This window comes from Peromyscus leucopus, chromosome 22 (assembly GCF_004664715.2).
Source record: "Peromyscus leucopus breed LL Stock chromosome 22, UCI_PerLeu_2.1, whole genome shotgun sequence".
Taxonomy (NCBI): domain Eukaryota; kingdom Metazoa; phylum Chordata; class Mammalia; order Rodentia; family Cricetidae; genus Peromyscus; species Peromyscus leucopus.
The window spans coordinates 45,575,517-45,601,767 of record NC_051081.1 but is presented as its reverse complement, the minus strand read 5'-3'; the positions used below and the strand labels follow the sequence as shown (position 1 = coordinate 45,601,767).

The following is a 26,251-nucleotide window of genomic DNA, read 5'->3' as shown; positions in this document are numbered from 1 at the left end:
AAAAAAAAAAAAAAAAAAGTTAAAAAATGCTTTCTAATGTTCTCTCAGCAGAGAGATATTCAAAGACATGATAGTAAAATATCTACCTAGAACCACAAGGCCAAAGCTGAAAGAATCCATCTTATCTGTAAAGAGCTCCATTTCAAAGAAAGGCTACAGTGGAGCTAAGTTATATGAAGTCCTAGCAGATAGCCAGCCTAGCCATGACAACAGATCAGGAGATTTCCAGTAAGGAAAAAGACTATATTCCAGGTAGAGGGAAGGATGCACACTGTCACAGCAAGGGTAGAGGTGTGTCCTACTTGAGGGAGCTACTGGAACATACTCTGACACACTGTGGGCGGTGACCAAGGACAGAGTGACCTGGAAGGCTCAGGCTCCTGTGGCTTTCCATGTCTCAATGTAGGTACCTACAGAGTGATTTGGAACGAACAATGGGCTGTATAAAGGAGAGAATCATGCCTGTGAATAAATGTAAAGCATAAAAAAATACAAACACGGGAATTCAAGTAGAACCTGCCACAGTTCGGCAGAATTAAGGAAGGCAGGACAGACTTAGACTCATCTAAGGATACATTAAACACATTGACTCTGTTGTTTGAAGTTTAGTCTGTGTATGTGTGCATGCATGCATGCATGCGTGCATGTGCATGTGTGTACACACATGCTAGGAATGGAACTCAAGATCTTGCACCCTACCAGCAAACTTCATCCCCCATCATCAAATTTCAGTGACCACCAAAACCTATAGGGAGAAATCATGTGAGATTCAGGGTTTTCTGAGGACTGATCTGTCAAATAGATGGCATCACAATAAACAAAGGGAAGCTAGAAGGTGGGTATGAAAGGCTTCAACTCCACAGCACTAGCTGATCAATCACCAGTCACATGACACACAGCACCTCTTACAGTCTCTCCCTTGTGGCAAAACCCAATCAAAACTTCCAAATGAAAAACAACTATTTGACAGCAGCAGTTACCTCATAGCAAGTGTTGGAATCGAGGCATGTGTACACATGCTGCTGCATCGTCAACATGTCCTGCAGCAGCATTCTCCAGTGAGACTCACCAACAGGAGGCTGCCTGGGGAAAGAGAGAAATGATACATGACACCTGACTCCAAAAGCCCAGGGATTACCATGCTATGCACACCAACTCTGCAACTATCCACAGGGCTACTTCATTTGAATTTATAGGAAAAGGTAAGCAGAGTTCCAATGGGGAGAGAAACCCCACAGCAAACTAAAGCAGAAAAACCAGAGACAGGGCGTTTCAAATTCTATCCTCATCAGCGGCGGCAGGACTCTGTCTGTTGCTCACTTGGCTCTGTTTAGTTTTGGAATTTTCTCTGGGACATTGTCTCTTTGTGTAGCTCTGTTGAGCTGGGCTTGAACCCTCATGCAGAACCAATTACTCTGATCCTTCCGCCCTAGACTCTGCCGTGCTAGGGTTACAGGCAGGAGCCACCAGGTCTGGCTACACAGGGTCTTTTTAAATTTCATTGAACATTAAGACACAGGAGGCAACCACAGACTGCTCTTAGCACAGGTCTGGGGCACAGGAACCACCCACCCCCAGCACTATAGCCGGAGGCTTTGCTCTAAGACAGCGACCCTTTAACACAGTTCCTCATGCCGTGGTAACCCTGGACCATACAATTATTTGGGGGGGGGGGACTACTTCACAACTGTAATTTCACTACTGTTATGAATTGTAATGTAAATATCTGATATGCAGGATATCCGATATGTGACTCCACCACCACCACCACCACCAAAGGAGTCATGACCCACAGGCTGAGAACCACTGCTCTAAGTAGAATACCAGGCAGCAGTTCATAAGCAAAAACAGAGACCTTCAGGAGTTACCTTCTCAGGTGACAGCCTAGGGACAAGCTGCCAGAACCTCAGAGGGGTTACAGGCAATTGCCATCTGCCTTAGGAAGAAGCTTCAAGCTCCAAAAAGACAGTATCTTTTTTGTTTGTTTGTTTTTGTTTTTGTTTTTTCAAGACAGGGTTTCTCTGTGTAGCTTTGCACCTTTCCTGGAACTCGCTTTGTAGACCAGGCTGGCCTTGAACTCACTGAGATCCGCCTGCCTCTGCCTCTCGAGTGCTGGGATTAAAGGCGTGCACCACCACCGCCCAGCAAGACAGTATCTTTTGCCACAATTCCTGAGACATAATTTTCAAGATCCCCTCAAAAGGGAAGCCAGTAACATGCTCAAGGAAGACCAAAGCATTCAGCTCCTACCCAGACAGTGTTTGGTTCTAGTTCATCCCTACTGTTGAGGGCTTGGGCTTGACACAATCTTAGCTGCATTTCCTAGCAGCTGTAGACAGCCAATGCTCCATTAGTCACACATTCCTTAAGAAGGGTGGGTAAACAACCTACCACAGGAGGGCAACACGTCCCTTACCCATCCCTAGGCCAAGCTTAATCCTCTGTCTGCACCCTGCCATCTCCATACACATCAGCTAATACTCACTGTCCTGGAATTACCAGGAACCAGAGAATATCTGGTTCAAACAGCCGCTGCCCCAGTGCTCAGCAATAGAAGATAATAACTGTGCATCAACAAGCCCTCCCCATACATTCTGCAAATAGATGATTAATAAACGAGCACGTCAGTGTTGGGCTTCCAACCATCCCGCACAGCCATACCTGCAGCCACATGGCCTCCTGATTAGGGGAGCTAACGCCTGTTGTGGCTTCCACCCCATAAGAGCCTCTTCCTCCACAGCGGCAGGTACAGTGGGGCTCACCGTCATCTCCCATCAGTCCACCATTGCTGAACTGTCAACTAATACTCTAGAGCCCTCGAAAAAGTTTCCATTAATACTACCCCCTAGGGAGACAAATTCAACATACACTTTGCTCTAGTTGCTGACAGATACTAAGAATGGCCCCCTTTTCCTTCCATTTTCTACCCTTTCTGGACTTGTTTATACACTTTATCATCCAAGTTTACTCTAGTATACACCAGTCAAATTCTGAATTGCTACCCCTGCCTCATCAAAAACAGTTCTACAATGGGGTTCATCAGAGCCATGCAAAACCAAATCAACCTTTCTCAACTGTGAGAAACACAGCCCTTTCTTGCCTGATGAATGGCTACGACACCCCATCTCTCTCCTCCTCAGCTATTCATATCACCTCTACCTCATGTTTTTCTTTTTCACTATGACACAGTACCCACACGTTCCAGGTTTTCAGACCCCAGGAGGGCTTTTTAACACACATCGCTATTCTCTTGCACCTTTTGGGTGCCCTCCCAGCTTTAAGAGGCTCCAGCTAACACCTTCATATCATTCTCCTCTTCCCTTTTTTTCCAGTTTTCTTTGGAAACAACAGGCTAAAGCGAAGGACTCCAGCTGCACACCCCACTGCATTTTCTCCTTTATACACGCAAGCTCCTCTGTGTGACCATCCAGGCCTCAGTCCCACGCCTCATGCAAAGCAGCAATCCTTCAATGACTACAGGAGCACAGAGGCTGACATGACATCCCACCCCATGAGAAGATCCATAGTTGACTCCCCTGCAGATGACCCCCTCAGACAGCTTCAGCTGTCCATCAGCAACTATCACCCACAGCAAGAAAACACCACTGCTCCTTCCAAACCCATCTTCTGTTTTGTTGAACCCTGGCATCTACATCAAGTGTTGTGGAAACTCTCTCCATAAACCATAAACATATACTTCCCTTCTTACAGAGCTTCAATGACAAACCAGTTTAACTTGGTGAACCTGTGAATTTGGAGGTTACTTAGAGGAGCACAGGTGACCCTAAAGCAGACGTACCAATGGAAAGCAACAAAGTGATACTTTGATGAACTGCAAAATGGAAGTCAGACTCTTCCATTAACTTTCCACAGTATATATTCTCTCCAGACCAGGAGTCTACATGAAATCAGGGCAGAATGATATACAACTGACAGAAAGTGCAGGAGGGAATGTCCTTAGGTGACGAGCCTCTGATCCTCCTTGTCCCCTCCTTCTATGAGGAAACATCAACAGTCAACAAGCAAGGCACCCCAGCTGCTCTGAGAAGATGGCTAGCATGCTCAGAGCAGAGCATTCCACAACATACACAGAGGCAATTTATCAACCTGAGCAGTTCCATGAGGCAGCAAGGCCTTTGCAAACCCGTGATGAAAAACTGTTTGATGTCTGTTTCCAAAGCGGCAGGTTTTCCTGCAGCAGGGAAGAGGGCTTGCTAAACAGTTTCACCCATGGTCATGAATTTGTGGCAGGAATGCATGATACTGCTGAATGAAACATTCCTTACTCAAAGCCCAACTCACAGAATCACAAAGAAGGTGAGATTGAGTCTAGGCAACTACAGCCCTGAAGACGATTATCCTAAGACACAAAGGCGCTTGATAACTTGCCTCTGTTCAAGTGTTTAGTGTTTTCATCTGACTTCTAGGCTCCTTCCTCTGCTTTTTCAAGTTTAACTTAAAAGTACAATAAAGAAAACGGTCCCCAAGTTTCCTGATGAAGCGTCTGAGGAATGGGAATGAATGGACGGATCTCAGGTTTGAAGTTCTGTACACAGTTAGGTTATAAAACAGTTGGGAGGGAGCATGCTAAACATATCTTTGCTTCTCTCGGTCCATCTCACTTGAATGGACCTGAGCTTGGAATCACTATGTCTACCTCTAATTACCAAGTTCTAGACAAGAACAGAACTCAACATTTGAAAAAGTAGATGCTGTTTGTGGTGGTCAAGTACAAAACAGATGTTTCTTTTACATGAATCTTTTTTTCTTTTTTGTCCCACTATATTGTCCTTTAAAATCTTCACCATTATCAGGTGCTGTGGTATGTATCTGTTATCCCAACACTCAAGAGGTTGAGGCAGGGGGATTGTAGTTTCAAGGCAGCCTAACCCACAAAATGAGATGCTATGTCAAAAACAACAATAATCACCATTTCTAATTGTTATATACTCAAATGAACAAAATAGATCCTAAGTATATAATAATTTAAAAAATATTTTCCCTTACAGTTCTGCCTTTGAGACTGGGTCTCACCATGTTGAATCAGCAGGCCTCGGATGCTTGGATTTGAGCAATCTTTCTGCCTCAGCCTCCGAAGTAGCTGAGATAACAATAGTCCTGGTCACCATGCCCCACTGTCAGTGCCATTTTCTATTTATTCCATGAAATGAACAATTCATCTTGCTCCATGGGCAATGAGGCACTCGAGGACACAGTATTTCACTAGCACACACACACACACACACACACACACACACACAGAAAACACATTGCTGCTTCTACAAGAACTCCATGACAACCCATAAAGTAGATACAGGATTTTCATCTGCATCCTTGAACTTTTTTGATGGGTTTCAAAGAATTGTGGGACTCCTTTCAGATCTGGCTTGAAGGCAGAGGAGTAACAAAATGTTTGAAGTTAGTGTCCACCTTATTAGCTCAATAAAATCAGACCTTGGCCTTGTCAGGCTGAACTCAAAGTCTCACAGCCCAGCTGTTCCTCTGGAAGCCATCAGTACTAGGACAGATGGCATAAATGTTCCCTCACACATGGCTAGCCATAAGTAGAGATTCTAATTAAAATAAATTATAACACATCACTTACAATGGCCTTTTTCAGAATACATCCCATAAGTAAGAATCAAAAATGGGATTTAAAGAAAGTAGAATTTAGCAAACTAACAAGATGCCTGAATACACAGTATTAGTTACAAATTTGTAATGTATAAGCAATATCATACTCAAGATGGTAAAACCTGGATTCAGGACAAATGTGATAGGCTCTGCCATCATTTATGATGTATATAAGTCTACTTTAGAGGTATTGAAGGTTTGGGCACCCTTACTTTTTTTTTTTTTTTTTTTTTTTTTTTTGGTTTTTCGAGACAGGGTTTATCTGTGTAGCTTTGCGCCTTTCCTGGGACTCACTTGGTAGCCCAGGCTGGCCTCGAACTCACAGAGATCCGCCTGGCTCTGCCTCCCGAGTGCTGGGATTAAAGGCATGCGCCACCACCACCCGGCCACGCTTACATATTAAGACAGATATCAAGCTGACAATTTTGAAAGTGAGAGCATGTTCCCGTAAATATTCACAGTAAGCAGACTGCTGTGGGTAGAAATCAATGCTGGGCACATCAGAAGCACATGCAAAGCTCAGCAGCAGGAGTAAGGCTTTCCAGCTGTGGAGGCGCAGGTCCTAGGGAAAGCAGTGTCACTCTAGGAGGGCTGACCCCTTCTAAAGTTGTCACAGGACTGCAACAGTCACTCAGTCAGTAACTATCAGGCCATGGTGCATAAGTTCCTTCCCATTGAAAGTATACAGTGGCTGTAACCTACAGCCTAGAAGAAACGTTGAGGCACAAATATGTGTCTGTTAATAAAGGCAGTACAGTGCTACAGAGAGGAGAGAAAGACTCAAGATGTTCCCAGGACAGTTTGACTCTGCTTGGAAGAGCCGAATACAGGCACTGTCTTCTTAGTACTGAAATTTCATTTCTTCTTTTATCCGCCTTAGCTGTATCTCTACCAGTTCTCTATTTAATCCTACTGCCAGCAAGCTTGTTCCCTGCTGACTAGGATTTAAGACTGCCCTCCAGGCATCTTTACATTTTCACACCTCCCCCATGTGACAGATTCAGAAGGTAACTTCCTCACACACACATGGGGACCACCCTCAGAGATCTGCCTGTCTCAGAATCACCTTGTTACACCAGTCTCCTCAAGTCAGGCTCTCCGCCTATTGTCCCACAGCCTGGGGCAAAGTCACAGGTCCTTCCAGGGAGGCTCTGCTGTGTATCCACCTGAAGAGCTAGAGAGTGGGTCAAATGCTTGCCAGTTGGTTTATGGGCCATTTGGATCTCACATAGTTGGAAACACCTTTCAAAGTCTTTTGCCAATTTTTCTACAAGGCAAACTTTCTATTTTCTCCCTCATATTTAACTGGACAGCTTGGACAGACCAAGGAGATACAATATTTCTTGCTTTTACACAGGCTGACACAAAATCATCCAAAAGCATAACAAAATATCCATAAAATAATGTGAATTAAAAATTCATATATTCATGATTAAGAAATGTGAATATTAACAAAATAATCAAAAATAATGTGAATATGCATTTATAAATAAATGTATAATTGAGAAATGTTACACTAAATATGAGAGGGAAAGAAATGCAATTATTAACTAATGAATTCAGTTTTGCTAGTTCTCTTGTAATTTTTGAATTTCCAAAGAGAAACAGCAAAATTCCTAATGCCATCACAATAAATGTACTACTTTAAATGATGGCAACATAGAAAAACCAAAAAATCACAAAATACAAGTACTATATTTTAAAAATTGTTATCATGGTGGGTTGTGGTGGTGCATGCTGGTAGATCTCTGTGAGTTCGAGGCCAGCCTGGCCTACAAAGCAAGTTCCAAGACAGTCAGGGCTACACACAAAGAAACATTGTCTTGAAAACAAAAACAAAAAAAGTTATCTATCTTTTATTTACCTATTCATTTGAAAACACAAGTATCTAAAATTCGTTAGAAACCTTCTTATGCAATAAGAATAAAAATTGAGTTATACACTCAACAATATATAACTGGATTAAGCAAGACTGGAAGACAAAAGATCAATATACGAAAGATCAGTTTGGGTCAGTTCTGGTGGTGAATAGCTGTGACCTTAGTACTTACTCAGAAGGAGGGGCATATGGATAAAGAGAATGATGAGTCTGAGACCAGTCTGGGCTACACAGGGAGACTCCAACTCACAAGTGCACACGCACACTTGGGCACACACACACACACACACACACACACACACACACACACACAGAATGCATATCAATATATTAAGAATAAACCATGTCAAATGAAATTATACAAATTCCCACCAATCATTTGGTATCGATTTCCCATAATAATTACCAGACTTGAATCCTGAGCTAGGAAACATTGGAAGGAACAGAAGGACATCTGTGCCCGTGGAATGAAAGCCTGAAACTGACTCAGCAGAACAACGCTCCCCATCTGCCAAACATACCGGACACAACTACCGACGTCCCAAATGACAGCGAGTGGGGCATGCTAGCACACAGCTGTCAAATTAGGGCTCAGGAGGCTAAACTGGAGTACATAGTGGGGTTGAGACCAGCCTGAGCCACATGCTGAGTTCAAGGCCAGTCTGGCTTATATAGCAAGAGTCTTCCTTGAATTGAAAAAAAAAAAAATCACAAATAATAATATTTGAAAAGTTGATTCTAAACTTTATATTAGAAATGCAAAGGCCCTATACCATATAAACAAAACAAATTTGAAAAAGACAGTAAAGTCAGAAGATGAATATCACCTAATTCCAATATTTATAATACATCTAAGGTAACTAACACAGTGTGTTATTTAAAAATAAATAAATAGGTAGAAGAGACAGAATAAAAATGTCAAAACCCAGCCTCACCTGTATGGAAAACTGATTTTCAATAAGGTTGCAAAGGTAATTAATTCAGAGGAGAAAAGCTAGAGTTTTCAACAAATAGTGTCAGACTAGCCAGACAGTAAGGAAATTTTGACCCATAGTTTGAAAAATAATCAAAAACTGTGAAAATGGATCATGAATTTAATTTGTGTGAATCCAAGTCTGGCTAGAAAAGATAAACTTCATGACAAATACTTCCTGTAAAATAATATAATCACAATCACAAAAGTACAGATTGACTTTTTTTTTCTGCAGTTGAGGACCAAACCCAGGGCCTTGCTTGCTAGGCAAGCACTCTACCACTGAGCTAAATCCCCAGTCCCCAGATTGACTTTTTAGGTTGATTCAAAGAAAAAGGGAGTCTGCTCAAAGACTTATGGACATATTCAAGATAGATAGGTGCTCAGAAAAATGCAACATCAGTGCTCAGCTCCGAACAGGACACTTTCACCGCTCCTTCTGAGGCTCGGGGACTACTGTAGATGAGAGAAAAGAGGACAGAGACAACTTCAAAATGCCATCTTCAGAGCATGGCACGGCCACTGTAGTCACTGTAGTCACAGTCTCGGCAGCTGTGGGAGCCTGCACAAGACTGAGCCTGACACAAGCCAACCGTGGTCTGAGAGGGGCTCCTGGGCTCCTAAGCCCCTGATGCAATACAGGATTCTGGAGAAGAGTCAGCTGTCACCTTCGGTGTGTACCAGGAGCGTGCCCACCAGGCTCAAATGGACAGTTCCAAACCCTGGCCACACAGCCGGTGCTGGCTGAAAGCAGAGGGTCATAACACGAAGCAAAGGTCATGAGATGGAGCCAGCCAGGGGTGAGGAGACAGATAACAGGAACTGGGGAGTGAAAAGAGAGAGCAGAGAAAGAGTACACAGAATGCACGAGAGATGTGTATGACACTGTCAAACAATAATTTATCCAGGGACAAACACTTTTTCAAAGCTTGCTCATCAGAGACTACAGGTAAGGAAATAGAAAGGGCCCGGTGTACATGGGAGACTCCGTCAATGCGTGCCTCTCATGGCAAAGTGGGCGTGACCAGGGGAGAAAACTCTCAGATGCAGTGGGAAGAAAGCAGCTCCATGTTTTAGAGTGGACAGAAATGATGCCCAGATGGAAAGCACCAGAACTACGCTTCCAGCTGTTCCCCCAAAGAGGTGCAGCCACACCCCCATTAAGAGAGAAGTACACCTGAGTTGATGGGGAGGACAAGTAACAAACCCACCCCCTAAAGTCTGGTTTCAAACTCAATGGAATCCATACTGAAAAAACATTTGGCAGGTTTGTTTTGTTTTATTGTATTTTTCCCCCAGCATATAATCGTGTCGTCTACCTTTATGTATTTATCCAAAGGAAATTAAATACGTTCCTTTGAAAACATAAGTAAGTACCTATAAAAGTTGTGTCTGTAAACATCAAAACTAAAAACAACCCCAATGTCCACCAACAGGTGAAGAAACACAGAATGCGAAAAAAAACCCAATACATGAATTACGAGTCTGCAAAGAAAATAGTATACTCTATTAAGTCATGGTACAATGTCGATAAATCAAAGCAATTATGCTAAGTAAAAGAAATCAAATAACAAAATACTGTCTGGCTCAGATACATAAGAGTCTAAGAAACTGAAAAGAATACTTAAAGGGATAGAAAACAGATCGGCAGCCCCATGAGTGGCTGAGAGCTTGATGAGAAGGAGGAAAGGGACTATAAAGGAGGAAGGGTTATTATCAATTATGGTCATTATCCCGGATGTAGTAACAGTCTGTATCATGAGCATGTGCAGATATCAAAACCTACCATATTATACTTTATAGAGGCAGTGTTATTGACCAATTAGATAACTTATTGGAGTTGTCAATAAAGAAAACAAGTCATACAATAAACGCCATCTCCAAGCATCCATCAAGGGTGTCTGTCACTTACTTCCGCCCCGTGTGCCTCGTCAGGCGAACCATCAGGCTGCGTGCCTCTTCCGAGCTGGACTGGGTGCTCTTGACAAATGAGACGGGCTTCTCCAGTCCATGCTTTTTCAAAAGCTCTGACACGCTGTAAGAGAAAGAAGAAATGTTGAACATCATCCAAACAAAGAGACTAAAGTATTTAAGCATTTAAATTATACTTAGACATTTGGTAGAAAAATAAAAGGTATCACATATACATATGATCCAGTATTACATATTACATTAATTCTTACCAAAAATAAAACTCATAATTATGTATCAAACTGCATATTTCTCATTGGCTTTTATTAGAGTATACTTGGAATAAATGGTCTATTCTTCAAAAGATGAAGTATCTAACTGACAGTCTGTCTGGCCGGCTGCCTCCACTCTAAAAGCACACACAGTAAAAAGGTAAACGTGTGACTTTAGGACTGGGCTCACACTTGGCAGTTCCCTTCCATGCCATTTAGATTAGTTTTACACTGCAATCTCTAGTCGGAGTGAATCAAATGAGTAAATGGTCTCCAAATAACGATCCTCTTCTATATACACACCGTTCCTAAAATGGTATCACTGGTAGCTGTATATTACAGAGTAGTTGGTTGTTACTGCTTTGCTCCTTCCTTCCTTCCTTCCTTCCTCCCGATGCACGGTCTCACACGGCCCAGGCTGACCGTGAACTTGTTATGTGGCCGAGGATGATCGTGAGCCTCTGCTCCTCCTCCCTCCACCTCCGAGCGCTGGCACTACCAGCACAGACCACCTCATATCCATTTTACACAGGGCTGAGGACCACACCCAGAGCTCCGTGCACGCTGGGCAAGCACTCTAGCAACTGAGCTACATTCCCAGCTCCTGGTTTCTATTCGATTTTTATTTATAGTATAATATTTAAGAATTGTTTTATACATATAATAGTATCAAATATTATACATATATAAATAATATATATACACACACACGTGTAAATATTATACATATATAAATAATACTGAGCTCCCTATAGGGCAAATTAAGAATACTGCAGTCTCAGAGAAAGACAACTCAAACTCAACATTTCACTGTAAAAGTTAGAATATCCCAACAAAGATGCACCAAAGTTCTAACAGAGTTTGGAATTATCCCAACATCAGATACACTTTTGTGCCCCAAGTCTTATCAGTGTAATAGACACTGTTTAGTGACTGATGCAATTAATGTTTCTTGTGTGCCTCGACAGTGTGAGGGACTTTAATTTCTTAATCTAATAGCACTTTCATCATCTCATGAATTAATTACTACAGATAAGAAAGCCGTAGGTTCAAAGGTCACCTGGCTAGTGAGTGGAAATGTTTGTACTTGAATACACGCTTATCCGGGCACAGCATCTCATACCTATTGTCTCAACACTGGAAGGCTAAGGGAGGAAGATCACTGTGAGTTCGAAGCTAGCCTGAGCTACATGGCAAGATGCTTTTTAAAAAACATACAAACAAACAAAGGCAACATACAACTGTAATAACAGCACAGGAGTAATCATCCATGAGTTCAAGAACATCCTTGTCTACATAGAGAGTTCTGGGCCCCAGCCAAAACTACATAGGTATTGGAGAAAGACTGGGCTGGTGAGCACGAGCAGATGTGCATGCACATACTCAGGCTCATCAGGTATCAGGTTCCTACCCCAGTATGCAGCCATAGTAAGAAAGTACACACACCACTGAGAAAAATATTCAAAAGAGAGTCACAGGACTACACGTTCAAACTGCACATGAGTAACAGGCAGGCCATGGCTACACGGCCGGACACACACCCTAATAAGCACAGAACAAAAAAAACTTGTCTTTTTTAATTCACCTGAGAATTTTTTCCAGTTGATCTACCATGTCATGAAGAGATGTGGTCACCTTTGTCATATGCCTAAAGAAATAAAAATTAAGTTTAGAAATGAACTTTTAATAAAATATAAAACATTAACTGTAAAGGGGAGAAAAGCATGTTTCTCTTACACACAACAATTTTACACTGTCCAAGTAACGATTGAGGCTTATTTGCTATGTACCATCCAAAGACTCCAGGGTCCGACATCATTTCCTTGCAGTGCTGATAGCACAATGTGACTCCAAGGCCCATCTCTGGTCACACCCAGAAGATACAGTGGAATCACTCATGCCTATTTCACCACATCAACTCAACCAAGATTAAAACTAGTTCAATCAAACATCACCCTCTGTTAGAGGTTACCAGATGTGAGCAACTCATTTCTAAAATACTTTTGAGTTAATTGCTTCAAGGCAAAAAAGAATTATGAAGGGGTTTGTGTGTGTGTGTGTGTGTGTGTGTGTGTGTGTGTGTGTGTGTGTGTGTGTAAAACAATAATAATTAAAGAACAAGAGGTCAATCATTTGAGAGGGAATAGGGGGCCACAGGAGACATCAGAATTGGAGAGGAAGCGACAGAAATGGTATAAATACAGTACTCATGTTTGCAAAAAAAACAGTACTTAAATTTTAAAAAGAGAGCCACAGTTGGTCTTAGTCCAAAAGCAAAAAGAATAGGCAAAGAGTAACAGCCTCCTGTGCCATGGAAAAGGACACTAGGAAGCATGGTGCACACGCTGGCCTTCTCCCAGGCCTATCAAGAGCTGTGACCTCCCACGGAAGTCCCAGCAGGACCAATACTCAGGGTCCACTTGGTAGACTCTCAGGAGTGCTTTACCCATCATCTCCTCTCCTGAAGGGAAGCCCATCACTTCAGCACTAAGGAACCACGGACCAGTACACCATCAAAAGATAGTCCTCAGCAGGGAACAAATATGAAGGGAGCCACTGAGTAAAAAACTTTACGAACCATCAGCATCAAAGAGACCACAGATAAATTAAAATGTGAAGCCGCATAACGTTGGCACAACACACGCGTGTGAGCTGAGATGTGGCTGCTGGGTTCAGCAGCTGCCAGAAGTTCTCCCCACCTTGACAACTCTGCATCCTGGCCATTCTCCACTGACAGCCACTGGCCTGACCCTCGAAGGTGCTTTGGAAGCATGTGCCTCAGAATTCTAGACTGAGTGTTATGATTAAGAAGCCCAGATGAGCCAGGTGGTGGTGGTGCACGCCTTTGATCCCAGCACTTGGGAGGCAGAGGCAGGCGGATCTTTGTGAGTTCGAGGCCAGCCTGGTTTACAGAGAGTGAGATCCAGGAAAGGTGCAAAGCTACACAGAGAAACCCTGTCTCGAAAAACAAAACAGGAAGAAAAAAAAAAAAGAAGCCCAGATGAAAACCTTGTCCTACACTTGGAAATTCTAAAATGTCCCAACCTGAACACAACCCACCCTGGCTGAAATTGACTTAACAGCTCCAGAGTTACTGTGATTCTGTCTGCTTGGCTTAGTTGACAGGACACTGAGAGGAAGCGCTTCACTGATCCTGTTCCTGGGGCAGAGACAGTTACTATCTTTCAAAAAAATTTAATTTAATATGTATGGTATTCTGACTACATGTATTTATGTGCACCACATGCATGGTCTACTGTTGTGGCTAGGAGAGGGTGTCAGGTTACCTGGAACTGGATTACAAACAGCTGTGACCCACCAGGTGGGCGCTGGGAGCCAAACTCATGTCCTCTGAAAAAGCAGTAAGTGCTCTTAACCCATGAGCCTCTCTTCAATCCCCACGTTATACTACTTTTAAAAACAAGTTTTAGACTTGGAACCAGTGACACACTGGTAACAGTTTACTTAAGGTCCTTCGGGCCATCAAAGGGAACTTCCATCAGCACACACTCTCAGCAGTAGCATTTTAAACCGTCGTTTGGGAACAATGTCAGAAACAGTAAAAACACAATGTGCCTCCTGGATCAACTGGCATTCCCAACTACAACAGCTAAGAAGTCTCTAACCCGATCAAACAGGCTGCTTGGGTAAGATGCACAGCCTTTGTTCGACTGGCTACACTGCTGGTCTCTGCACTGAAGTTGGAAGTCAGTGATTCTGGCTGGCTGGCTTAGTTGATAAGACCCTGAGAGGAAGCGCTACCCTGATCCTGATCCTGGGGCAGGTGTCAGTGAGGGGTCCGTGCATCTGCTTCCCTGTGTAGAGGGCAGCTTGGCCTCCGTCACTCCGATATGCTCTGGGCTACGGTCTTCATGATCATTAATGATGTTTACTATAAAAACCTTGTTGTTGGCATATTCTATCTTTCCAGCCTTTTGCTGGTTAATGAGGGTCACAGATGTGAAGTAGCCTGCGGACACACCTGTGTGGGTTTAAGAAACAAAGCCTGCTGATTTGTCTTCCCTGTTTACAAGACAACTACGGAAAGTAACTATGGAACACCAGACAGTCTCCGTCTAGCTTCACTGACAAGGCGGATCTACCAACCCTTCTGGTGGTCGGAACTTAGAAGTCTGATGAGACAGGAATGATCAAGACTGTGATGCCATAGACCCCACATCCCCAGAAAAATGAAACTAAACTAAACAAACACCAGTGATCTAGCTGCAAACAGTATTACAGCGTAAAGGCCTGAGCCTGCCATAACGAGATAAGAGATGAGAAATAACGCACGCACGCACGCACGCATGTGCACGCACACACACACACCTCCCTTGCCCTTTACCTTACACAGTTAGTCAACTCACTCTCCTGGAAGAACACAGGACTTCATTCTATTGACATCTGAAGTAGAAGGACGACATACTCAAAAGTCAGTTCACAGCTGGGAAAGGCTGACAAGAGGTAACATTTGAACTAAATAAAAGTGTCCAAGATCCATGAACTACTTAATGCTTACATCTACACACACTGACATCAATAAGAAGAGAATCTTCTGTAAGTTTTCACATGCAAAAGTATTTACTCAAGATAAAACATGCACCTGTCAATGCAAAAACCAGAGCTCTCCTCTTAAAGGGAGTAAGAGGCAGTTTTATTCTGGAGCCATTTTCAGTGACCATGACTTGAAAACAGGTTTGGGTTACCCATGCTCCAATGTGGAAGCAGTTTCATGAAGTTTTTATAGTTTCACAGAACAAAGGTAGATGGGGGGGGGGGTTCTATAGGCCTCACATGCTATCTGACGACATTCTTAGCTTTTGGATTGGTGGAAGTGAGCTGTCTGCTAAGTTAATAGATTCTTTTTTTTTTTTTTTTTTTTTTTTTTTTTTTGGTTTTTCGAGACAGGGTTTCTCTGTGTAGCTTTGCGCCTTTCCTGGAGCTCACTTGGTAGCCAGGCTGGCCTCGAACTCACAGAGATCCACCTGGCTCTGCCTCCCGAGTGCTGGGATTAAAGGCGTGCGCCACCAACGCCCGGCAAGTTAATAGATTCTAAAAGTTTTCTGTCTGTTTGTCACAACATGTTAATTCAGACCCAGAGGTGGCCAAGGAACGGCTGTTCCAGAGGGCTACAACTAGCCCACAATAAGGTGACCTGGACTTGCACTATTCCAATCTCTCCACCATACTGAAATTCTAATAAGTCCGTCTCTACAGACTCAGCCTTTCTTCAGGAGTTTTCTTCCACACACCCTAAATGTGCTTTCCTCATCGTGTGATAACGAGGGGTACCTACAAACAAACCTTCTCCACACAGAGACAAGGCTCCAATCAATGTCTTAGTGCCTCAATAGAAATCATGGTCAAGAATTACTCCAAAGGAAGGAGCATAAAGTAAAGGTCCAGACACAAACAGAATGTGCACAGCAGAACTGTCCGGAGAGCTGGGTCATGGGGAGGACGGTGTCTGTTCTCAGGAGAGCTGGGTCACGGGGAGGACGGTGTCTATGTTCTCAGGAGAGCGGGGTCATGGGGAGGACGGTGTCTATGTTCTCAGGAGAGCTGGGTCATGGGGAGGACGGTGTCTATGTTCTCAGGAGAGCGGGGTCATGGGGAGGACGGTGTCTATGTTCTCAGGAGAGCTGGGTCATGGGGAGGACGGTGTCTATGTTCTCAGGAGAGCTGGGTCATGGGGAGGACGGTGTCTATGCTCTCAGGAGAGCTGGGTCATGGGGAGGACGGTGTCTGTTCTCAGGAGAGCTGGGTCATGGGGAGGACGGTGTCTGTTCTCAGGAGAGCTGGGTCATGGGGAGGACGGTGTCTATGTTCTCAGGAAAGCTGGGTCACGGGGAGGAGGGGAAGAGAAGGGCTACTATCTATGCTTTTGGAACTAGGACTATGAGTTTTGTTTTTGAATGAGCAAGAAACAGTTTGTTGAACTTAAAAAGCCATAAAAAAATAAAATTAAAAAGCTGAATTAGAAGACAAAATTGACCAAATATCAGATCAATTCATAAAAGGTCAAAACGTGAGGAAATTAAAAAGAGATGCAAACAAATACATGAACAAATAAGATCTACAATTAAATACCGAATCTGGCAGACCTAACCTTTGAATAACAAGATTTGGAGACAGTAGAGAAGGGAGTACAAATAAACTCATCAAAGACAAAAACAGAACTATTTAGGAATGTGCCAGCAGGGCTTCTCCTCCCATGACTAAAGGAGAATGATACAGACCAATGAACAACACACTGAGGCAAAATTCATAACAAAAATGCAACCGTAGTAAATTTCAGAACACTAAGGAGGACCACAAGATGCTAGCTAGTCCACAGAGGGAAAGCCTAATTCAGAATGGCATCAGTTTTGTCCGCAAGGCTTTGAGAAACCACACGGAAAGAAAGGTGAATTCAGAACTCCATAGAGAGTCAGAACCCCCAGCTTAGTGTAGAGGTCTAACTATGGCATTCCCGTGCTTGAGGTCTAACTATGACATTCCCGTGTTTGAGGTCTAACTATGGCATGGCATTGCCGTGTTTGAGGTCTAACTATGGCATGGCATTGCCGTGTTTGAGGTCTAACTATGCCATTCCCGTGTTTGAGGTCTAACTATGACATTCCCGTGTTTGAGGTCTAACTTGACATTCCGTGTTTGATGGGGAGCTATCTGACTGAGACTGTATTCCATCAAAAGAGAGGCTGTGTCAAAAAGGAAGGAGAAAGGCAATACACAACACGTAGAGAGGAGAGGTCAAGTCCCCAGGAAAGAGCTGCACAGCAGACAGGAGACTGTTCACACCAAAGACAGACAAAGAGCAAATCCACGGAGGGGGGTTCAGAATGGGGGGGTGGGGGGCAAGGAAAAGAAGGAGCTGAGAGATTATCAAGTCCTTCTGACCACTTCAAGGTTCTGTCAGGAGCCCAGGAATAAAAACCCAAGACAGCAGGCCTCACCCAATCCAGGGGAGAGAGAAAGCTAAAGAGGAGAAACCATCCTACCTTGCTGTTCCAACACTGTTTACATGGTGGTGCTGGTGGAACCGCTCACGAGCAGTAGGAAGACTAATCACTTACAGTTTAACTGTGGAATTAATCTATAACACTGTAAAGGAGGAGTCCCAGCTTGCTCTCTACTGCTATGACAACACAGTGAACAAAGAATTTGGGGAGGAAAGGGCTTATTGAGTTTACAGGTTACACTTAACAAGCAAGAGGAACCAGCACAGGAGCTCAAGGCAGCATCCTGGAGGCGAGGATGAAGTGAGACCGCGGAGGACGCCGCTTCCTGGCTTGCCTCCCTGGCTTATTCGGCTGTCTCTAACGCACACGGAGACAGAAAGGCTGAAGTACCAAAGGCATGCAGACTGCAGGCCAGGCCCTGACTTGTAGTGAGCATCACGTGGGATGCTTAGGAGCGAGACTGCAAGAGGGATTAACAGCTATATGTGACATCCAGAGAGAGAGCTACTAAATACAAAGGAAGAAGGAAGAACTCACAAAATAAATACAGTTAGTCCATAAATACAAGAAAATAAAAACACTTAAAGCTCAATTTACGAACAAAGAAACCACTGCTGTCGACTTTCAGAGGATTCCTGTTAGAGTGCTGGTGTTGCCTGCTTTTCAGTGTGTGAAGGTCACAGTTTAGTGAAAGAAGGCAGAGATTACAATTACAGTAAAACACCCCTTTAGTAACAGAAGAATGAAGGCTATCTCCAGACACCAAGCTGACCAACACTTTTAATTTCTTCTCTGTTTTTCAGGGCTGGGTTAGACTCAGGGCCACATGAATATTGACAGCGTGCACTCCCCCTCTACGCCACCCCCAGAATTTCCCTTTTCCTCACAGTCTCTGAGTTTTCTGCTGATGAGCACTTAGAGAAGCGGTGCTTTGTTTTAAACACTAGAAGACAACGACTCAGGGAGCTGGGTCTCCTTGGCTTCTTACCCAGATCCCCTTTGTGGAAGGCACTCTAAGATGTCATAGCAGAGAGAGAGCTGGTCACTCCGTTCGCAGCTGTAGATGCACTCGAGTGCTATTGCCATCAGCTGGTCCTGGTCAGGAATAATTTTCTGCGGCAGCTAGACAAAATAAAGCAAGTTGTACTCAATGTCGGTTTCTCCATACCCCAGCAAGCACCACTGTCAACAGAATATTAAACAGTGCCATTAATCAGCCAAAAAAACAACTCTTGATTTTTCTGTAGCTTACAGACTTTTGAGGTATTTAATAATTCTAAATGAAATCACACTTTAATTACAGAATCAGCTAGAAAAGATCATTTGTAACCCATAAGCTTCGTCTGCAAAAATCAGGCTCTTCAATTTATGTCCCATTCCAAATAAAATAGATGAGAGTAACAAATGACATCAGAATTATAAAGACAGTAATATTAAATACAACATTTCTACCATGAAAGCCAAGTTCTGTGTGTTTCAATCACAACAATACATGGCATTCCCGAAGTAACGTTACAAACCTTAGAGCCTACTGTTTTCCATATGCACACGTGTTATTTGATAACTACACCTTACTGACGCCATCCTACTGAGGTGCAAGGCAGTGGTACCACCACAGAGCACACTCGAGTTCCGAAGCACAAAGATGGCCACTTCAGGCCTCTTTCCCCATATAATATTTCTTTCTCACCGCAAAGCAAGGGTTCCTATTCTTGGAGCATTTTATAAAATACAGAAAAATAACCAAAAGGTGCTTTATTGTTCTCATCTATATGGCCAAGGTATTACCAGCACCATCCCATGAGGTCATAGGAAGGAATAAAGCCATTAATATACATTGAGAGCTTATGTTAGTCTACCACAAACTTTATTTCATCTCTTAATTACATACAATAGTAAATTTTACATGTTCAGTATACACAAAAATTTTCTTCAAGCGTTTTGATCCAGGTTTAGCTGAATGCACTGGGTTAATACAAAGAATGCAAAATCTGCAGTGCAGAGACCACACTATGCTTCTCCCTTAGACAGAAGGCTGACCGTGTCTCTTTGTCTTAGCTATATTTCACCCGGATATGTTCTCAAGGACTCACTCTGCCCAGGTCTAGAGCCTATCAGGAACCCAGGTTTATTTCCACTTGATGCAGACTTCAACAGGACATCTCCTGATGCTATGGTTCCTGGTGTGTGTCCTGCACATGCTGGCCTAGTGAACACTGTTTCACCACTTGGAGAAAGATCTCTGTGCACTTGACTGTGGTATTATCTCCTCAAACCCATGCATTTCTTTCTTAAAACAAGCCATGTATACATAAATTCCAGAGCTCTAAAGATGACTGATCCTTGCCTGTGAAATGATGTCTCAACTTATACAGCCTAAGAGATACTTCTTGCTCTCATCATTCCTTGATACCCTTGTGGCCACCATGGAGCCACCCTTGCTTCTTTCTCAAACCAAAGGAAGGGCATCTGTCCAGAAGTGCTAAGAAGCTGATAAACTGGTCCTCCCACCATGAGCAGTAGGCTATGAGCTGCGCTATGGAGCAGCAAGAAAATCCAGGAGAATCAGAATTTAGAAAAATAAAGTCTCAAAATTATACACTATGGACAACTAGAAAAAACCATAATCTGATAAAATATCCAAAGAACATCAGAGAACCAAGCAATAGAAGAGTCGTGAGATAACAGGACATAAAACTAACATAGAAGCCCAAGTTTTTATAAACCCACATGATGAACAGTCAAAGGAAATGAGGCTAGAGAAAACCATATAACCAAAACAAAACATTAAAAACATAAACATTGCTTTAATAAAACATGTGTACCATCTGTTGAAGAAACTTTACTAGACTTATTTAAAATTCATATAGCATGAATGTGTGTGTGTGTGTGTGTGCGCGCGTGTGTGTGTGTGTGTGTGTGTGTGTGTGTGTGTGTGTGTGTGTGTGGTCATGACACACAGAGTGACTGTCCCCAAGAGCTATGGGCTATATAACAAAATCTCCAGTGTTATGGAAACTTGCCCTCCAGTTGTTGGTCAGGAAACCTAAGAGTCTCCTAAAACAGTATGGGCTATTGCCACTGTCCCTGGCTGTCTTGGACACAGAACATGAAGGAACCAAGCTAGACCTGACCTGGAAGTTTCCTCCCTGAGGACTAGCTCTTATACTATCTGAAAGTGCTACATAAGATGCTGAGAGAGAGGAGCAATCAGCAGTCCTACCCAGCTGTAAAGTCTGCAAACCATAACACTGACACCCCAGCAAGATCTGTGGTAACCAGATGCCTAATTAAACATAAGGACCAATGGATGGAAGAGGAATCCATGCCTGGTATTGTAAACACTCTTTATTCTAAAATAGAAAAACAAATAGAATAATACAACCTAATCTTGGAAAGGGGGTTCACCTTTATAAACCAATGAACCTATCAGTCTCCATAAAACAACTTGAAAATCAATGAAATCATAGTCAAAATATAAATGAGCCATGTTGTGAAATTAGACAAGCTGATAGTAAGGTTCAGACAGGAAACTTTGATAAAACAGTGGGGAAACAAAACTGGAAAGGAGTATTATACTCATCAGCTACGGAAACGCTCCCCACAATCTCTAGTCACCAGAGAACTAGGGTCATAATGAACAGGTCACCAGAGTATTATGGACATTCTAGAATTAGATGCACAGGCAAAAGAAAATTTAAGTTTATAAACAAAGGTAACACCTCAGGCCACTGGGCAAAGATAAACATTTTAGTGAATTCTGCTGGGATAATTTAAGTAGCTATTTGAGACAGCATAAAATTACATCTATAACATACACTATACAAAAGAACAAACTCCAAGTAAAATAGGGATCTCAAAAAAAAAAAAAAGAATAAACCTATACAAGTACTCAAAGAAAACAAAATTCTACTATAAACTGTAAGTGGGAAAACAATTTCCAACATGACTCCAAACACAAAGGAATCTGGCTGCTGGACCTGACTAGAGAGAAGTGATAGGGGATAAGAAAACACAACAGAGGCAGGCACAAAGTTCTGCCAAGGCACCGAGAAAAAACAGATTTCAGAGAATATCTAAGGGCCACAAAATAGACCGTTACTTATCAATAAATGAGGAGGGAGGGAGTCACTTGTAAATGAAGGAATTAGCCCACTAACACAAAAGGCCAAACAAGAGCCCTGGAGAGGTAAAAAGTTAAGTTCCATGTCAATGGCCTCACGTGCTCATGGAGAGAAATAAGAATGAGGGCAGACTGGAAGCAGAGTCCCACCTAGAGTGCCCAGTGCTAGCCAGTCCACAATCACGAGCCACTGGGGGCACGTCCACAGATAATGACACGGTAAAATCTGTGCTGCAGGAAGGTAACGCTAAGAAATATGGAGGCGGTCCTGGAAAGAACAAGCCTAACACCCTGTTACCTGTCTAGTATTTACATATTTCAAGAAAGGCAAATGGCTACATGTTTTATTCAAAAGCACATGTTAAATTTCCAGGTAAAAACAACAAAGAGCTGACTATATACAAAGGATTTACAAGATCCCATATGAAAGACCTATCGCAAATGAGACTGCAGGAAGAATTTAAAGTCAATTCTTCATTCCTCATAAAACATTCAGAGTCAATCCATCCTGCATCGCATGTGGGATTCTGCTGCCATCAGCACCCATCAGGGCTCACCCCAAATGTAAAACCAGTCACTGAGTAGTGGAAGCTGATTATAAGAAGGTGAAAACTTTAAATAACCAATGAGCAGAGGTGTCCCAGACAGGCGACCATCGTACAAACCCAGAAGTGCTTAGGATATAGCAATGCTTTCCTTCTGTCTGGGTTACTCAGTGCCATGACTGTTCATGTCCGTGAGGTGCATGGTGCTAACTGAGGCCAGTATGAGAAGCTCAATCAGAACTAACCCCGGAAGAAGCCTGAAGTGCCTTAGGCTTAAATTCTGATCTCATGACAGTATTCCAGTGACTGTGCCATCTTGCTTGAAGTCCCATCCCAATGACATGGGAGCCACTGCATTGCCTGAAATAGCATATTTTATCTCTCACAAAATTAAGAGATTTTCACAATGCAGAAATATTTGTGCCTAACAAAATGGCTTTCCCTCCAGCGAACTCAAACAGCGCAGAAACAAACTTACAAAGGCAGTCTTCTGCAGCTGTAAGAATCATTGGGGTGTGTGAGGATGTCCTTATGAAAACCTAAAGACCTACATAAACAACTTGAATGCCCTTGAGAGAAGGCATTTCACTTATTAGTGACTTCACAAATACGCTGAACAAGAACAGGGGTGCAGAATTAGAAAACCTAGATGATAGCATGAACACTCGACAGCACAAATCCTTGCACTTCCTACCCTTACTACAGAAACGGAATGAGTTAACTTCAGTGCGATGTCTTCACAGTTAGAGTTCAACATCTGCAACTATAGATCTTAGTACTAACAGTACTAAGAAATATGAAATGAATGAGTCAAAATAATCATAACTGTGTAAACTTTGGAGAAAATGTACATTGACAATGTTGAAACATTTTTAAAGAACAAAATGACAGGTTTTTTCTACTTAAAGGAATTTCTTTACAAGGATTTATACCTAATACTACAGACTAATGGAAAAAAAAAAATGAAGAAATTAGAGTTGCTACTTACATCAGGCTTGGAATGCTGAAATATCTTCAAGGGCAATTTCAAGTCTCCTTTAGCTAAAGTTACTAAATATTCTTTCAATAGCTCATTGGCTGCACCAGGAGACTGTTTCTCACAGCGGTGGAGAAAGGGAACCATCCACTGGTAAGCACTGGTCACATAATTGTCCTCAGAACACTGTAAGTATAATTAACCAAAGCAAGCAAGCAGTCAATTAAAAACTGTACTCTACTAGACATGTCAGACTAATGGCAAGCAGTGGAAGCCCCATACTTTCTAAAGCACTGTAGATTCCCACTCACTTCTGGCCTAACCACTAGCAGGAGAATGTGCATCTTCCCCTAGGGTTGGTTAGGACACTGTGGCTATAACTGTGCATCCCATTTTACAGGCTGGAACTGGCCTAGGGTCCCACAGGCCTGGGCCCAGCTCTGGAAAACGCTATGCCTTTGCTCAACCATGAGGTCCTCCATAGCAGAAAGAGATTCTACCCAGAGAAGAACAAGAACGACCACGTGAGAGGAGGTAAGAGAGAGAGACATCTGAGACCACATGAAAGGTAAAGGAAGAAAGCATAGAGACACTGAGACAGATGAGCGAACATGCCCCAGAAAGGAGCCGCTTGAGAACAGAATCGCACTAATAAAAGCCTCAAGTCTCCGTCATCCTTTTTTTTTTCTTTTTCACTGTTCACCTTTATGACATGGGTCATTATATCCATCCTCTCTAAAAGTACACCATCACTTCCCATAATCATGCAGGACATAAACTTACAACTCTTCTCAATATTTTTATTTGTCTGTTTGGTTGGTTGGTTGGTTGGTTTTTTTGTTTATGTTTTGGTTTTGTTTGGTTTTGTTTTTTCTAATTTGTTTTGTTTTGTTTGTTTTCGAGACAGGGTTTCTCTGTGTAGTTTTGGTGCCTGTCCTGGAACTCGCTCTGTAGACCAGGCTGGCCTCAAACTCACAGAGATCCACCTGGCTCTGCCTCCCGAGTGCTGGGATTAAAGGTGTGAGCCATCACCAGCTTGTGTGTTTGTTTTTAAGGAGACTCTTTCTACACAGCCCTAGCTGAAACTCTCAAACTACCACTCTTAAGATGGATCTTACATAACATAACCAACTCTCACTGACAGCTGCTAAGGAAAAGAAATTACTCAGAAATGGGAAGGTATGGGAGATGGAAATGAGGGGATGCAAAGACAGAGGCAGGAAGGAGGGTCAAGGATAAAGGATAGCAAGGTGTAAACCTAGCCAACAGCTGTGTATTCCTGCTGGAATCTGCCCACACATGTTCCTTACTAGGCTCTCACATGTCCTATTTGGCTTGTGCCACACACAGAATAGAAGCTCAGGGATGCTCAGAAGAAGGGTCAGAGGGCACCTACATGCTCCATCAGCAATCGGAGCTTTTCAAAGTCTTTCTTCTGCTGCAGGTCTTTCAGAGTGAGGGTGAAGTCACAGCCGGCTTCATAAACGAGTGTTTCCAGAGTCACCAAGTCGTCACAGAGACCCAGCAAGCCGGGAATACAGCGCTCCACTCCAAGGCGTATGAGTGACAAGGAACAGTCAACCTAAAATTGAGAAGCAACAGTAGTGGAAGCCTCCAGTGTAGAAATGAGCACATAACCAGTTCTATAAAATGTCATAGTCAGAATGTGTCTTACTATAAAAGGACTGGAGTTCTTTATCAAACATATCAGCATCAATATCAGCATCAAACTTTCAAATGTATCAATCAGCAAGATGTACTGATGATACAGATATGCAAGAAGGAGAGTCATCGTACTGCTCCCATTAGAATAACAAAAGCAGAGGGAAATGGGGCATAAAGAGCCGCAACAAAGGCAAATTAGCTGTGCTTTCACTACAGCACTGTGCTGCCAAGTGAGGCTCTGCTCCGCAGGCTTTCCCGCTCCATGCCAAGCCATCTGCAGCCACCCGATAAATATTTACTTCTTAGCTAAAACAAAGAGCAACATTTCCTTTACTTGTGCAGTAGACTGACATTTATCATCGATTCCCTCAACAAAATGATAAACTTGCATCCTCCGGTTGACGGGAAATCATCAGTTGTAGCCTACACTGGCGTTCCTCTCCCGTTCCTCCTCTAAAATACACAAAGGGTCTAGGAGGAGCTGACAGCAATCTCGGGGTCAGACACACAAGATGAGGTCTCGGCCATCAGAGACTGAGAATACAGTACCTGACACCTGACCACACGTTTGCACTGAGGCATGTGCTGTGTGACTTTCCCCAGGGAAAATAACAAACATCCATGCACCCCAGACAGGGCACCGACAGCAGAGCAGGGAGAGATTCTGCCCTGTCACACTTAGGGAACCAATGGATTTAACTGGGGACTCTTTCAGGAAAACGGGTAACTCATAACAACCACACCCAAGAGTCTCCTCCTCTTCCAGGAACTGTTTCTTGTAACCTCAGGGACAAGCTGGGCCTGGGGAGCAATCTCTTCACATCCACAAGGAAATGTGAGTGGGCCCATCCTGTAAGGGGCTCATGTAGGGAATCATAACTGCTCTTGTTTTCAGGTGGCACTGACCATGCCGTACCCAAAGGACAGAGTTCCACAGGAACATGTCATAAACGTTTACACTCTGAGGGAAATACTCAATATTGACTGAAGGGTGAATTCATGTGGATGATAAATCAAAAATGGACTGAAAGCAGAGTGAGTGAGTATTCAGGAGAACTGCAGCTGTTGGTGATGAGGAGTCCTGCTCACTCACTCACCGCCTAGTGCATTGACTTGTTCACACTGAGGAAACGCCTGTAGGTCCCCCCCCAGACCCCCCCCACCGTGTGCTGGACAAAAAGACAACAGCAGTGTAACTGCAGACACACAAGGGAATGAACACAACAGATCATTAGAAGACAGAATCTGGGTAGACCAGATGAAGAGACTGGGTAAGAAGGAGGGTTCTACACTGATGGCCTGCCTTCTCTT

At 43.2% G+C, this 26,251-nt stretch overlaps 1 protein-coding gene across 1 annotated transcript in view; it reads right to left on the bottom strand.

Moving 5' to 3' along the window:
• The window catches only part of Nbas (NBAS subunit of NRZ tethering complex), a 274,692-nt gene that overhangs the window by 160,999 nt on the left and 87,442 nt on the right, over positions 1-26,251 (bottom strand). Inside the window, 6 exon segments of the mRNA XM_037198012.1 lie at positions 981-1,083; positions 10,399-10,521; positions 12,255-12,317; positions 18,620-18,753; positions 23,288-23,461; positions 24,672-24,857. Coding sequence (XP_037053907.1) covers positions 981-1,083; positions 10,399-10,521; positions 12,255-12,317; positions 18,620-18,753; positions 23,288-23,461; positions 24,672-24,857 — 783 coding nt within the window.